This window comes from Struthio camelus, chromosome 3, assembly GCF_040807025.1.
Source record: "Struthio camelus isolate bStrCam1 chromosome 3, bStrCam1.hap1, whole genome shotgun sequence".
NCBI classification, from domain to species: Eukaryota; Metazoa; Chordata; class Aves; order Struthioniformes; family Struthionidae; genus Struthio; species Struthio camelus.
In genome coordinates this window covers 13,953,411-13,968,545 of record NC_090944.1, presented here as the reverse complement: position 1 = coordinate 13,968,545, position 15,135 = coordinate 13,953,411, and the positions used below count along the sequence as shown (strand labels likewise).

The 15,135-nt window shown below is 39.8% G+C and overlaps 1 protein-coding gene across 2 annotated transcripts in view; it reads left to right on the top strand.

Moving 5' to 3' along the window:
- CLIC5 (chloride intracellular channel 5) overlaps positions 1-15,135 on the top strand; it is a 95,203-nt gene that overhangs the window by 69,969 nt on the left and 10,099 nt on the right. For both annotated transcript variants that reach the window (XM_009667970.2, XM_068936991.1), the window contains one exon: positions 12,791-12,972. In XM_009667970.2, the coding sequence (XP_009666265.2) occupies positions 12,791-12,972 (182 nt within the window). The remainder of the gene's footprint in view (positions 1-12,790; positions 12,973-15,135) is intronic.

Here is a 15,135-nt window from a genome sequence, read left to right as displayed (position 1 = left end):
AAATGGATTACAGCAATCTGGCAGCAGCAGCCCTGAGAGGAATTAAGCGCCTTGCTGCTGGAATGGGAGGCCTAAATTACATTATTATTTAGAATTCAGTTTTAACTTCATTGTTCCCACTGATGTATAACTGCACTTACTTCAGTATTCTGGATGCGTCTTAAATGCATTCCCCTCAGCAAGGATTTAGATGAAGTCATGTCCTTCCTCAGTAAAGTGTCCAAATCTTGTATGAGCAGAACACCTAACTAGTCTTTTTTTCCCAAGAGGATTGTTCACAGGCTCATATTTAGCAATTGTAGAACAAGATATCACATGATAGAGAACCCAGTGACTGGCTTCTGATTTCACTGAAGTCAGTTTGCAAAACTGTTAGTGACTTCAAAGGGAGAAGGACAGGCTCAGGATCCCTTTTTTCCCAAAACATACTTTTTGTTTTATGCATGCAAATGTTCTTCATAAAATAACTGGGAAAAGAAGAATGAAACGTAACTGAAAGTCAGTGTTGTTAATTTTCCTTATTAGACCAGGTCTTAAATACTTGACCTTTATCTTAAAAGCAGTGCTGGTAATACGATGACTAAATGAGACGCGGAGATGCAATTCTTTTCTAAATATCCGGATTCTTCTGATTGCAGCAAAAGTTTCAGAATTTCAGTGTCTGAGGCTAGAGGGTCCCCTGGTTTCTCCTGCATATGACAGCCCAATAAATTTTGCACATTGAGCTCATATGTTTTAGTGTTTCAGACTTTTAGCTGAAATAATATGCCTATAAATAAAATAACAAATACCTTTAGCCTCAGCTAAAGCCTCAGCTGTGTGTCATAGGCAGAGACCAGGAGAAATGAAGAGTCTCTGATGCACAGTGCCCCGGTAAGGGGAGGAATTTTTTTGTATGAGAGATGCCCAGATGATTGTAATAGCTGGCCCATATTCTGTACTGAAGAGAAAGGTGAATCCCAGGTGATTCAGGCAGTCAGAGATCTGAAAGAAAATTCTTTCCTGGGCCTTAATCTGGAATCAGGATGACTCTGAACATGTGAGGAGGCATCTACTCGTCAAGACTTTTCTGCACCACTCCAAGGCAATGATCCAACCAACAGAGTCCAGCTGTTCCCATCTCTTGCAGAGAATGACCATATGGTCATCTGGACCATATGGATAACACATCTGATTAATTGTATATTGGGAGGAAAGGTTTTGTTATCTTTGCAAATGTCTCAGGTCTTGAAGCAGGAGATTTAATTATGGTCATTGTCTTAAAGGCTAGTAGCAAATAGCCATTGACAGCAGTACAGGCAATCCACCTCTGTCCTTGTTCCAAGCCATAAAAGATGATATTAGAGATTTATAAGTGCTTTGGCCATGACCTGCCTGTGTGACTCTACCCCCCTCCACCCCAGTGGTAGCATTTCCCCCAGAATGGATTAAAGCTTTGTCTTAATCTCTTCATAAACACCCCAAGAAGTGAGTCTGCCTCCCTGCCTTCCTTGTTTGTTGCTTAAACTGCTCATGGCTTTACCAATGAGGAAGCTGGCTGATTTCAAACTTGAATGTGTCCAACTTTCAACTATTAGACCTTTTCATGCCTTGTGTGCAAGGCTGAAGGGCTCCTTCGCTCTTATCAGCTATTTTATCCGTGGGTGAGTAGCTGACATGTTAGCCTCTCAACCTTCTCTGAGAAGTTGCATAAATAGACTCTTCAAACCTGACATTTTGAGGTTTGTTTTCCAGTCCTTGAGCACTATTGTTGTTCTCCTTTGACCTCTCTCTGGAATTTCCAAAGCCACCTTTAACTGAGGACACCAGAACTGGGAACAATGTTCTTAATATTTTTTGCAACAGGGCTGTTGCAACAGAGGGAAAATGACCTCCCTACTACTACTAGAAATTTTTTTATACGTCCAAACATGATTATAATTCTTCTTGTACTTCTTCTCTCAGAGAGCCTAAATTGGGGCATAATCGTGATGATCATAATTATGTCCTTTTGTGGGGCTTGAAAAGAAAATCTCAAAAGCAGGGAGGCAACGGAAAAGGAATGAGACTTGATTCATTTGTGAATCTCATCACCACGTTCTTTTTGTATCTCAATGGCCATTTTTGAATACAAAAGGCAGAAAATACTAGAAATATTAGAGTAGAAAAAATTAGGAGTGAGGTTTGCTAAGTGAACTCAGTAAGCTCTAAAATGTCATCCTCAAGTTCTTCTAGCTACGATATCTAAATTTATATGTATTTCTAATAATTACATAGTGCCATATAGTGGACAGACATTCTCTTAAGGATTAGACAGTTTAAAGAACAGTACAATACTGCAGACAAGAATCATCTCCCTCTGTCTCACTGCAGATCTGGAGCCACTTTGTTTAGATCCAGTAAGTTATACTAAGAATGACAAGTGGCACTAGAGGAAAATCAGACTTTTCCCAGTCTCTAAGTATAATGACGTACTGAATGTATATATGATTACATCATTGCTGAGTTTCCAGTATCTTCACTCTACCACTGTATAAGTGAAACAACTTAGTTTAAATCTGTGGAGTGCAATTGGGATTATACCGTTGTAAATAAAAGCAGAATTTTTCCACTGTGCGTACAGAATTGAAAGAAATTGTTATTAAGTGTGCAAGCATCAACAGCCTGTTTAGGAACAATTTTGTTTGCTTAAATGTTAGAACACAAGGGGTCCCCATAGCACTGTCACTAAAGTTCAGTTGTACCGTATCAAAAGCTAACTTTAGTCTTATTTTGACGCGAAAACATTGTGTAGTTTGTTTTTCTTTGTTAGTTCTAGAATCATGCTGTTTGTTCTTTGCTAGATAAACAAAACTTTACACTCGGAATAAACACACAGCATCTTAAAAATCTTTAGAAAAAAAGACACTGAAGTGATAATCTGGTACTATAAGTATGTGACTTTATAACACATAGAGATTGATTTTTTTTCAGGGTTCTGATGCAAATCAGCTGCTGCTTGCCTGCACTTGGCATAGGGACACCTGTACAAAACTGGTGTCAACAGAGGTCAGCATTAGGCCCTTGGGGATGCGCTCTAGAAATGATGCTTGTCACTTACGTGCTGCTACAGAGTTAAGATGATTTGTGAAATGCAAGTTAGGTACTGTTCTTCCTGGGGCATGTGTAGGCCAGTAATTGTACATTCAGTTGCTTCCTGCCCTCAGGGTCATTTCAGCTAGCAGGAGACTTGGAAATGAACACTTTTTTGGGGTGTCATTCTAACACCTGTGGTTTTTTTCTTTAAAACAGCATTAGAAAGTGCTCCAAATGCATTCCTCACAACTTTACAAATATTACATTTGTTGTTTGCCTTCACTGTAAAACTGACCAAGCAAAGTGGAGGAAGAAATCTGGAGTTTTCAATGTAGAACTAGAACCAAGTCAAAAACCAGTTTTCTAGATGCTTGAAAAAGTGTATTTAATTTTCTTTTTAATGACACTTTCAATGCACCTGTTTCACTAGGTGGTATTTGGGAGTACAACAGATGGTGTCAAAAAAAAAGAACAATACCTGTTCTGTTTGTGATATTTACAGTCTGACTGACATGGAGAAAGAATACAGAACTGTAGTTCTTAGGTTTTCGTATTCACATACCTCACACTGCATTTCAGGAGAGTATCCACCTTTCTGTCCCCCTCTAACGTGAAACAAATGTCCATGGCTGGTGCATTAGTGCTTTTAGCAACGTCAGGTTTGGTAGATGAGCTACCAAGATGAAAGTCTAGTTGTGGGAGACAACTAGAGAGGGAGAGGCAAAGATTGACCCATTGTATGATTCAATGTAGCTGGAAAACAGTCAACTCTCCAAAACTGACATAGTCCCTTTCTCCAGAGTATTTCAAAATATTTGATATATTTATTCCTGCAATGTCTGATGTGGCTGAAGAGGGCTATTATCCTTATTTTGTCTATAGGAGGTTGAAACACAGAGATTTTAAATCTTTTATGTAAGATTGTGTAGAAAAGCTTGGGAAGAACAAACTTGAACTCAGGTCTCCTAAATCCATGTAAGCTTTTTAGCCCATGGATCGTCGTGCTCTGGCTGAGGAAAGGGTAGGTGGGAATTAAAGATTTCTACTCAGTCTCCCCGCTGTGTATAATGAAATACCTTCCGTGGATTTTTTCAGACAGGTCTGCCAAAGTATCCCGGACATTTGGGAAGAAGTTCTCATTGAACAATCCACTTTGTGAAGAGTCTGTACATGGGCTGGGTAGGGAAGGAAAGAGAGCGTAACAAGTGAGGGATCATCTCTCCTAAGTTGGTTGGTCTAAAACATGGACATCAATCCGTCACTCATCTTGGCTCTTTTTTTGATCAGTGGAGAGAGACATAAATCTGTCTCTGAAATGCAGTTTGATTCATCTAAAATTGAAAGCACTTCCTCTGGAGATACCTATCTTTCATCACAATCTATGAACGAAGCCTGACGATCTAGGTTGGACTAGATACCTAACATTTAGATGGCTCAAGTTAGGTAAGATGAGTCTTACCCTTCCTTAAGTAAATTAAGCACTTAGGTCAGTAAATTTTTGATGTCTCTGCATTCCTAGGATTGCTCTGGGCATCTAATCGCTGTGTTTCAGCACCGTGTTCCCCAGAACCCTGGCTGAACTGCTACTAGAGCTTATCACCTATGTTTCTCTCACTGGACCTGCACAGAACATATGTGCCAACATATATGCAAAATATTTGCCTATTTTTTCCTGGTTTAGGCCGTGCCTGAGGAGCATCCTACGACAGCCAAAGTTGCTTGGTTGTTTGCATGTGTGTGCATGCCTGCATCATATGACTTGTCCCATTCCAGTTATATCCTCACCTGAATGCTTACCAGGATTAAAAATTCCTCTTCAAATTGCAAGTCTGATTGATGTAGAGGAAGAATATGAACTCCTGTCCCTAATCGCCAGAACACCCTAACCAGCAAAGCTGAGTACCTGAGGAAGGAGAGACGCAACTCTCTCTCTCTCTTTGGTGTACACAATTAGATATTCATTGATTCATTAAGTGGGTAGAAACAGACAGACAGACTGCAACTTTTCAGTGTGGTTGTTTGGGCATTTAGCTTTATTGTGAGAACATGCTCAAGTCTCTGTTCCAGTCAATATTGAATTATTTATCTAGCACAGAACATCTTTAATAGGAGAGCTGACTCAGCCCAGAAACTCCCTTTTGTCCAGAGTTAGGCATCTAAATGCCTTGGATGCCTGGGAGCCAAACCTCCATCCCTCTCTGCATTTCCTATGACTAGTTTGGTGGCTACCCACTCACTGTCTGCTCGATACGTCTCTGGATTCCTGCTCAAAGCTGAGGGTCCCACAAGGCAGAAATATGCCTGGAAATTGGATGCTGCAGTGCTCAAATCTGCAATGTACTTGCCCTTTGGGGAGTTAGTGCTAAGTATTCCAGTAACTTTTTAAAAAAATGGGAAGTATTCTCCTACGTCGCTTGGGTGGACAGTGAAATTATATTCAAAGGGTAGGATTCATCTCACTTAAATTCACCTCCCTGGAAGTTAGGTGTCTAGTCTGAGCTAGTCCTTTAGGCTTCCTCTAGAATTGGTGTATAGAGAAGAGCGTGTGCAGGGTCACACCAGTTTAGATCAGGTGTCTCAGGCAGTTGGAAGGACTTGCCCTTTGGAGGAGCTCAGTACCTTTGAGCAGAGAGGGAAGCTACACAACTAGCTTAGAGAAGACACCTGACTTAAATTGCTAAGCAGAGGCAGCACTCAAATCTCAAGGGTTATACTGAAATCATAGGGAGGGCCACAAACTGTTCGGTATATAATATAGTGACATGCATATTGCTGTCAGAGCTCTTCCATGTGAGAAGGATTAATTTTATACTGTTAAACACACACGCACACACACACGCATTTATTAAAGTAGCAATTCTGTTGATCCTGCTTGAAAAAATGAGCAGGATGGAGAAAAAAGAGAGTGGAAGTATGAATCCCTGGTCTTTAATCAGACTCTCAGACCAATAGGATGATATTATTTTCTTACCTTAAATTGCTGTTTCTTAGCTGGTTTTCCTCTCCTACCAGAAAATAGTATTGGGTCTCATATAATATCAAACTGTGAATCTGGAAGTGATCAGGAAAGGTTTGTTTTTTTAAAGGAAAAATAAATCTCAGATTGTTTGTGTGAGACTGTGAATATTTATGTACTGTTCCCTCTTTTCCTTCATTGCATATTTCACCAAGTTCATTTGTGTGTGTTAGGGGATAAATCTTACGGGAAGGCAATGGAAGAAAGCAGTAAAAAGAAAAAGCATCAATCAGTTATCCAGGGTAGCAGCAGGAATCGTTGTTCATTTTGTCCATGGATTGTTGTTTGTTGAACTTTCCTGGCCTTGACAATTAAGAAACTTGCAGCTCTGCCGAGATCAGTCTCAGGTAGTTGCAGATGACAGCTACAAAAGCATTTGTATTGTTGGGCTGTGATCATTTTGAAGCCTTGTTGTCACTGGGCTTTTGGTGGTAGTCACTTATGAAGATGGTAACGCGTGTTTTGCTTAGGAGTGAACAAAATATTTTGTGACAAAAAGTTTATCTGACAAAAATACCATAGGGGGAGTGGTTAACCTGAATTATGGGCAAATGGGGATGGAATTTGATGAATCATGACTTGTTTTGAAAAACAAAAATATTTTCTGTTAATCTTCTTGAAACAGAGTTTTCTTTTTTCTTTTGGAAATTACATTTTAATTGTAAAGACTATTAACAATTTAAAAGTGTTATGAAAATTACTGAAAGGCTAGGAACGAGTTATTTAACTTACCATCCCAAAACATATTTTCTTTTTATTGTTCTGTTCGCTTGGAAAGTTTGTGCTATTTTTAATTTAATTTTAAAATTTAAGCATTTTTACTTTGATATGACTTAAATCAAAGAGTTTTTATATTCAGCTTGGCCAGAGAATCCCTTATTCTTGCTGTGCCCTCTATGCTCTGCATCTCCGCCTGTAATAATTAACAACTAAAATCCTTAACCTGCAAATGGGTCCACTCGGGCATATTTTCAGACAAATAAAATAAAGTCATCTTACCTAATTTTAGCTATTTTAAATTTAGGTAGCCAGTCTGCCTAGTCTCAAAAGAGAGAGAGAGAGAGAAGCTCCTCTGGTGGGTAATTCAGCTTTTCCTAGGTTTCTATTTTAGGATGGACTGATTTGCCTTTCAGTGCAGTGGCTTGTTCAGGCCACATGTATTGGTGCTTATGTTCTTTGTCTGCTTTGTTATTTCTCCTCATCCCAGCGTTAAACAAGGAAGGAAATATTTGGAGTTCAAGGAAGGGGAAGAAGAGTCCTTGTCTGACCTCTGTAAATGCTGTGGGTGTGGACAGTCTGAATCAGTTTTACTTTTTCCGAATTGCTTTTCTTTTACTACTTTCTAGTTACTTTCCATTTTGCTTCAGCCTTATTTGACCCATAGAAAACAGAGATGGAAAAGACCTATGACGTTTGAAGTTTTATGGCCAGTGTTATTTCGGAGGTCAGAATAACTGATTATAAGAGTTCCTTTTGGCTTCAAAAGCTGTTGGAGAAATCTTAACCCCACTGAAGTCAACAGCAGAACTTCCACTGGCTTCAGCATGGCCAGAATTTCACCCTGAGTACCTAGTAATGAATCTTTGTCAGCTGGCCCTCCCCTTGACTTGCGGGACTGCTCCGTGCGTTATATTTTCCAATGTTTTGTTCAGTTGTGGTATAAATGTTTCAAGACACGAGGATTTATCTTTGTCCCCTGGAAATAGTTGCACAGGCTAATAGTTTAAGGAAGTTTTTGCTTGAAGAGTTGAGTAACAGAGCCAAAGTCTGTTCTTGGTTGAACTGGAGTAAATATGGAATAGCTTGTTGACAATGTGGAGCTACTCTTCTTTTATGTCAGTGTAACTGAGAGCACAGTTTTGCCAATTATTAACTTTTGCTACATTATTTGTAATTCTGTGCGTGTCGGGATTTGTTAATCTCATTGTTCAACATCAAGTAACCTTTTGCTGAAAACAGAGCGTCATTGTGAATTAGGTATCATCAGCTAAATTGAACCTCACCCTCTGCATTTGACAGATGGTAATACATTCATTAAGTGTTCTGTGGTTACTTTGAGGTTGGAAAGTGCTATTTTTCTGGCTTCTAACTCAGAATTCTTAAGTAAAGTTGTATAAAAGCACAGTTCTGAAGGGGGAAGGAAAATCACAAAGGCCTCATGAGTTTTTTTTCTACTAATATATTTATTTACTTTTGGTGGAATGACATAGCAGGACCATGATTGCTCTGAGTTGTCTTATGGCAACACACACAGTCCAGAACAGAGTGGTGATGGGTGTGAGAGGTGGTTTCGTCGTGTATTTTGTATCTACACGGGTAGAACCTCTTGGAATTTGAAGTTATATCAAATGCATCACTGTGGAGGCAATACGGTAATAGTGTCTTTGTGCTTGGTGATTTCACTGCCTAGGAAGATGGTTTCTATCAGCTCCGACATCTGCAGTTGTTGCAGCGGTAACCTGATGACAGGGCTCCTCTCGTAGAGCTGGTTACGTTCTGGATGTCTGAGTTTATACTAAAAGTCTACAGGGTGGGGAAGTAATTGGAAGTAAAATTCTTAAAATCAGTGTAGAGCTACATTCTCTGGCATAGCTCCACTTTGTGTTGCAATATTGAATCCTCCCCCCTGCCATTACCAAGACAATGCAAGGTCATAGTTAGACACTTAGGAGAAAGTTCCCTATACAGCTGACTTAGGAGCCACCCAAACCAACTGCAGTGTAGAGGAGAAGACTCCACTGACTCCACCCTGAGGAAGGTTAATTCCAACCTATACGTTTAACTTAAATTACTTTAGTGGAGATTAAATGCAATTTTCAGTGAAGACTCAGCTGTTACCAGCAAACTTGTTTAGCTATTTAACGATGTTACCAAGGGGATAAGGTGCAATGAGCGTTAGCTGCCTAGCCTCTTCCGGAATTCTTTGGGGGCAGTATATTCACAGATGGGGAATCAGTCACTTTTTAATCAGTCACATCCCTTTAAATGCCTTCAGTTAACTAGTGATGGACTTGTACTCACTGGACTCCTGCCTGGCTGAGTGCCTGCTGTCCTCTCTGTTCCCAGTGGGAACTGTGTACAGAGTCATCCAGATTTTCCCCAAATAGCAATAGTGTGGGAGATTCAGAATGAAATCTCTTTTCTGCTTGCTTTGTTCAATAATATGAGTCTGGACATCTCTTCACTCAGCAAGGGTCCCAAAACCTTCGGAGTTGTAGGATATTCAAAGGAGGGTATTTCTTGTATCTCTTTACCTTTTTTTTCCCCCCACATTTCATAGAACGCTTAAATATTGAATAGATAAGAGAGGAAACAGGAGAGCTGCTTTTTCAGGCTTTCTCCTCTGTTGTCAGGCTTCAGTTATGATCCATTACATGTTCAATCCTTTATGGAAAGTAAAACAGTTCAACAGGAGAGCCATACTCTAGCTGATACTCTACTGGCTAGAGGTTTCACCTGGGAGATCTGGATTGAGGTCCTGTTGAAGAGGCATTTAAAACTCAGTCTTCCACATTCCAGGAAAATGCTTTCCCTTTGCAGGGAAAAGTACAGCACTTCCCTGTATTTTTCTGTGAGAAATTAAAAACTGACCTGCTTTAGGTACCTGTCTCTTGGGAGGGGTCACTGGTGAATTCTGACATAACATGGGCTCCCCCACCATGCCAGAATTAGACGCTTAACCCTCTCTCTGGGATGTGGGGCTTGGAAGCCTCTTTCTTACTTCAATATTTTATGGACTGTTTTCCACAGTCTCCTGGTCAGAGTATGAATATCTCTTAGCACCTTCTTTAGGAACCTAAGAGTTCCTGTCCATTATATAGATAAATCTGCATGCTCACCTCACGGCTGTGACAAGATATCTAAAAATTAGGTTTTGCAGCATGGATATTTGCATATGGATTTCAAAAAAAAAGCCTTGAAAAATATTTAAAGGTTTTAAAATCTGACCCTGGCCACTTAAACTCCATTCAGTAATGGAATTTTAGTCTCTTAATTCTCGTAGCTTTTCAAAGTTCTGTCGTTACACTCAGCTTGGAAGAAAGGCAGTTCTCCCTTGTTCTCTGCTGTTCGATGTTCGTGGTTGTTTGAGATTTACTATGATCAGGAGGATTTTGATTAATTAAATAGGGTCATACAATACTCCGGTGTCACAAATAGTGGCCCGGGTCTTCATTATCAGAATATGAGATGAGCCCGATCCTTGTGGTGATTTCACTGGGAGATCTTAGGATCAGGTTGGTTCCAGCAGAGCCTATGGAGTAGGTCACAAATGTGCTGAACCCGGAACACATGCTTATTTCTGGCCTAAACCAGTCATGTGCAAGCGCCAAGTATGAATTCAGATAGATATTTTTCTCACTGTCACAATTAGGCTTCACTCCAGGCATTGTTTTTGAGACAGCCATGACGCACTTTGATATATCAATAAGAGGAGGAAAAAAAGAAAAAGAAAAATCCTAATAAGTTCCAGAAAAGAGTTACATAAATACATCTCACCTGCTGCTCCTGTCCTTATAAACACACCTAACACACCTAGCACAAAGCATCTAGCGTACTGCTTATACTGGAAATATTGAACAGATGACTCGAAGAAGTAAAAGAAGTAAAAATCTTACTGGGTGAAGGGAAATGCTGGTAATGCTGCTCAGTGTTAAGCCTACTTTCTAAAATCCGAGGGAGCAAAACTGAATTAAACTGCAGTAATTTGATTCCAGTGTCTCTAAATGAATTCATTGTAAGAGGACATAGTCTGAGGCTGACCAAGAGAAAGAGAACAATCTATTCAACAGGTGTTACGGGTCAAAGCAAAAAGATTGCTAAATATTTTGGGTGTTGCCACATGAGGGTAAATTTCATGCCATGTTGTTATTACTCTTCAGTAGAAATTGTGCAGCAGAGCACAGCTGCAGATGATTAAAGACACCACTGCCAGGATCTGACAGCAGAATGTCAGTGTCAAAATTCAATTTGAATTGATTAAATAAGGGATGGCAACACTTTTGTTTTATAGATGGCAACACTTCAGTCGCTTTAGATGCTGTGCTTTCAGACATAAAATTCTTTCCTTCCCTGCTATGTTTGTTGGGGTGTTTTCAGTTGGATCGCAGTCATTTCTCCAGTCAATCAATTAAGCTGTGATTTGCCACTGTGTCTTTAAGAGTCAGCCACAAAAGAGCTGGTATGGTTGCTTGGTGCTTGGCCAAGAGGCTTCAGTGGAAGCAAGACATCAGGCAGCTTAATCTGACTTCCACCACTGGCATAAGGTTTAATGGATGTTAGGGCAGCAGAGAATTCATGTTCTGTGGTGTTCAGCTCCTGCTCTGTGAATGGCCCCATACACGCTGCCTTTCTCTCTGTGCCAAGAACACAGGAGCGGCTCGCAGCAGAGCCAGCAGAGCTACCTGTGCCAGCAGGCTGTTGTATATGGGGCACTTTCTGCAGCCTTTTGAAGCTTAAGTTGTGCTCTGCAAATATATTTATCTCTATAGGCTTTGTAGTCTTACACCACGTGAGTAACTTGACATGTTGAGTAGTCCCCCCTAAGTTAAATGGCAGCAAGTTACTCAGAGGTATAAGATTTTGCAGGATTAGGCCTAAAATGCTGACTCTGGGCCAGGTCTGCAGCAGGTATAAATCACTGCAGGTAATTTTCACCAGCTGAAATTCTGGCCCTAAGCCCATAAGTCATGTTGTTATTTTTTCACATTGTAAATTCTTGCTATTTCTTATTTATATTGCTTTAGCACTTTGGGGCACTTGTCAGGGGCCAGGACCCCATCATGCTAGCAACCCTTCAAAGGCAGAAGAAAAAAATCCTTCTTGCCCCAGAGTGTTTTCAGTTTAAATAACTTTGCACTCTCATTCAGCTTTCTATGAGTGTGTTGTTACAAGTCATGTTTTTGTATTATCCTGACGGTAAAGCATAAGTACACAAATTGTGTGCCCAGGTTGATATTTTCAAGTAAAAAAATTGCACTGTACTGTATACTACTATATCTAGGTGACATTTTATGTATGGAGTTTGTTGGCGCCAACAGCAGTTTGTGACATGGTTTTCAGTAGTTCTTGAAATGAGAGGTCCAAAGTCTCTTCTCTGTTGTGATATATCAAAAAGAGAATTTGCACCCAAACTGACCCTAGTGTAAGGACAATCTTAAAACTGATTGAATACCTCATCTGTTTTCTGTAGCTTTTTATTTAGTTGTCATCATATTACTTTCATTTCAGCTGTAGCGTATCTTCCAACTTACTGAGGGAATCTAGCACCATCGAGCTCTGGCTAGCATCTTTGCAATCATTGCTATTGCCTTTAATTAATCTGGAAGCCATTTACAAGCAATAAAATTACAATTTTTTAGGGCTAAAGTAGTGCTAGACAATTCCCATTCCTTACGTCCCACCTGGCTGCTTAGGAAAAATAATGTAACACTATACAGGGCTTCAACTTACTGTGTGAAGGCCTCAAGAAACCAAAAAACCACCATCGGGAGAATGTGTGTTATGGAAATCTCATCCTGACAACCAGGTCTTTTCTTCCGTGATCTCTTTTTCTGCTAGTCAGGAAAAGACACTGCATAACAGCTTTTTCCATTTCAGGTAGCTAACAGCAAAGAAATGGCTCTTGCCTTTTCTCCAGGTATTGTCAGAGCCATTGATGCTGTGTGTTTCCAAATAATTCCTACTCTCTCCTAATCATTTATTTATTAATTTTTGGCCAAGTTCTTGAAAAAGGTTTGGTGAAGGCTTTGAAGAAGCTGGATGACTATCTGAGAACCCCTCTGCCTGAGGAGATTGATGCAAACAGCACTGAAGAGGAGAAGCTGTCTAAACGCAAATTTCTGGATGGAGATGACCTGACTCTTGCTGACTGCAACCTTCTGCCCAAACTCCATGTTGTTAAGGTAAAAGGTGGCATGTGACAAAGAAGTCTTCCCTGACAGTGAAGTGCTCTCATTCATACATGTGCTTTTGATGTTGAACAGTGGTGCTGTTGCTTTATCTGCCCATCACTTATTTTCTATGTGAAGGAGTCTGATCTATGCGGTATTACAAATTTTTTTAGGCATTGGCCAAAAGTATAAAGATGAATTCTGCAATGTATAAAGGTCACTTGATTGATTGTAAACTTTCCTCAGTTTCTGAAAAATCCATTTTCTTTTGGGTATATGTAAGATTTAAGGATCTGACCAGGCTCTCCGGTAATTCCTCAGTCAGTTCACCTTAACTGTCGTAAAGGAAGCTATCTGTAAAGAGACCTGGCCACATGCTGATGTCAAGTGCACTCTGAGATGGGCAGAAGACCACAGGGCTATGTAACACGCAGGTCTTTCCTCCCTATGCTTACTAGCATGGATGAGCAAGGACATAGGTTAGACGAAATGAGTCCAGTGAAGATACTTTCCATTGCTCTGGCAGATAAGCATAAAGCCAACATGTATATTAGCACAGATGTCTTAAGTCCTAGAAGAGCAGGGTTAGAAACACATTTTTTTCTCTTCAGTGTTTACCTTAGGCTAACTTAGGCAACTTCCTTCTTAGTACATGGGGAAAGAGAATGACACATTAGGTCACATCATGGGTTAACAGCAAAGACAATATTAGCATAAAGGTATCTTGGTCTCTTATTTTCACCCGGCTGCAAGTAGCATCATAGTGTTTCATGTTAATTAATTCCCATTATTCTTAAAAGTGATGTCAAACTTCAGTCCATTCTCACACATTTGCAACTTGAGAACAGCAGTTTTTCTGTTGGGGGGGATTTTGTTCCTGCTGGTATTTCCTGCAGAGAGGTTAACAAATTGGAATCGCCATTGAGGTCCAGGATTCATGATGTACAATGGCCACTGGAATAGTGCAAATGATGTACATCATCCTGACTTCTAAATGTTGTATTTATTTAATTTATCAGATTACATGTTTCTTCAGAATAAAGCAAGTACCTGGAAGACCTTGGCAAGCAAGAAAGCTAGGAAGTAAAGCCAAGTCATGTATCTAATTTGGCTCCATGAGCCAATGCATAACATGAGCCATGCAAGCTGACTGCACACATGCAAAAAAAAAAAAAAAAAAAAAGAAAGAAAGAAAGAAAGAAAGTGCATAAGTCACCAGTAAAGAAATGTGATCATATCCTAATAGGCTTAGTTCTTTCTTTGGCTCATCTTCACTGGTGACGTTGGAGTGAGACAATGCAAAATTATTGTGTGGCTCCTTACTAGTTCCTGTCTCCTTGAGATAAAAAGAAAGATGTCAAAAGAGAATTAAAAACTTTCTCAGACAGGAGAACCATAGTAACCATAGGGTATTGTCTGAAAAGCATTTTACAGACAGAAGAAAAGGGTAAATTCTAAAGCCTTTTTCATTTGATGAAAGATGCATGCTGGAAATTGTGAAAATATTGACTTAATTTGCCCGGCAGGTTTTATCTTCCCTATGCGTGTGTGTAACATCATTGAAGGCAAGAATGCTTAATTAAATGCAGTTTAGGACAGAGTTTGGCCTTGCTTATGCCAAATGGAGCATAGTAATAAAAACAAATCATAATCATTTCTGAGAGCATGACTGTCCTAGGAAATCTGAGATGGAAAACAGCTCTACCATGTACTTTAAAAATAGAGAGGAACTCTGTGGCACATATGTGTGTAATTTATGCCCAGGAACAATTTTATACTGTCAGAAAAATTAAAGATTGGAAGCACTCATGAAATCAGCTAATCCATCCCTTCCTATCAGCTAGTTCATTCTGTCACCACAGGATTATTCGATATGGTATATTCTTAGAGGAAAACTGAAACCTCCCGATCCAGCAAGCTACTTAACCAACCAACTAGCTTTAAACACAGATTAATCCCGTTGACTTCAGTGGGACTATACAGGTGCTTAAAATTAAGTATGCACTTCAATACTTTGCTGCATAAGGGCCGGAGTGTTTTCAGTAATTGAGAATTTCCCTTGATAGACAATTTCCAAGTCTAACAAGTCTTTAAATAACCATTTTCTCCCTCAGTTTATCCTAATACTCCTATGATTTCTGGTGTTTCCTAAATCACCTTGGTTTCTCCTTCGTG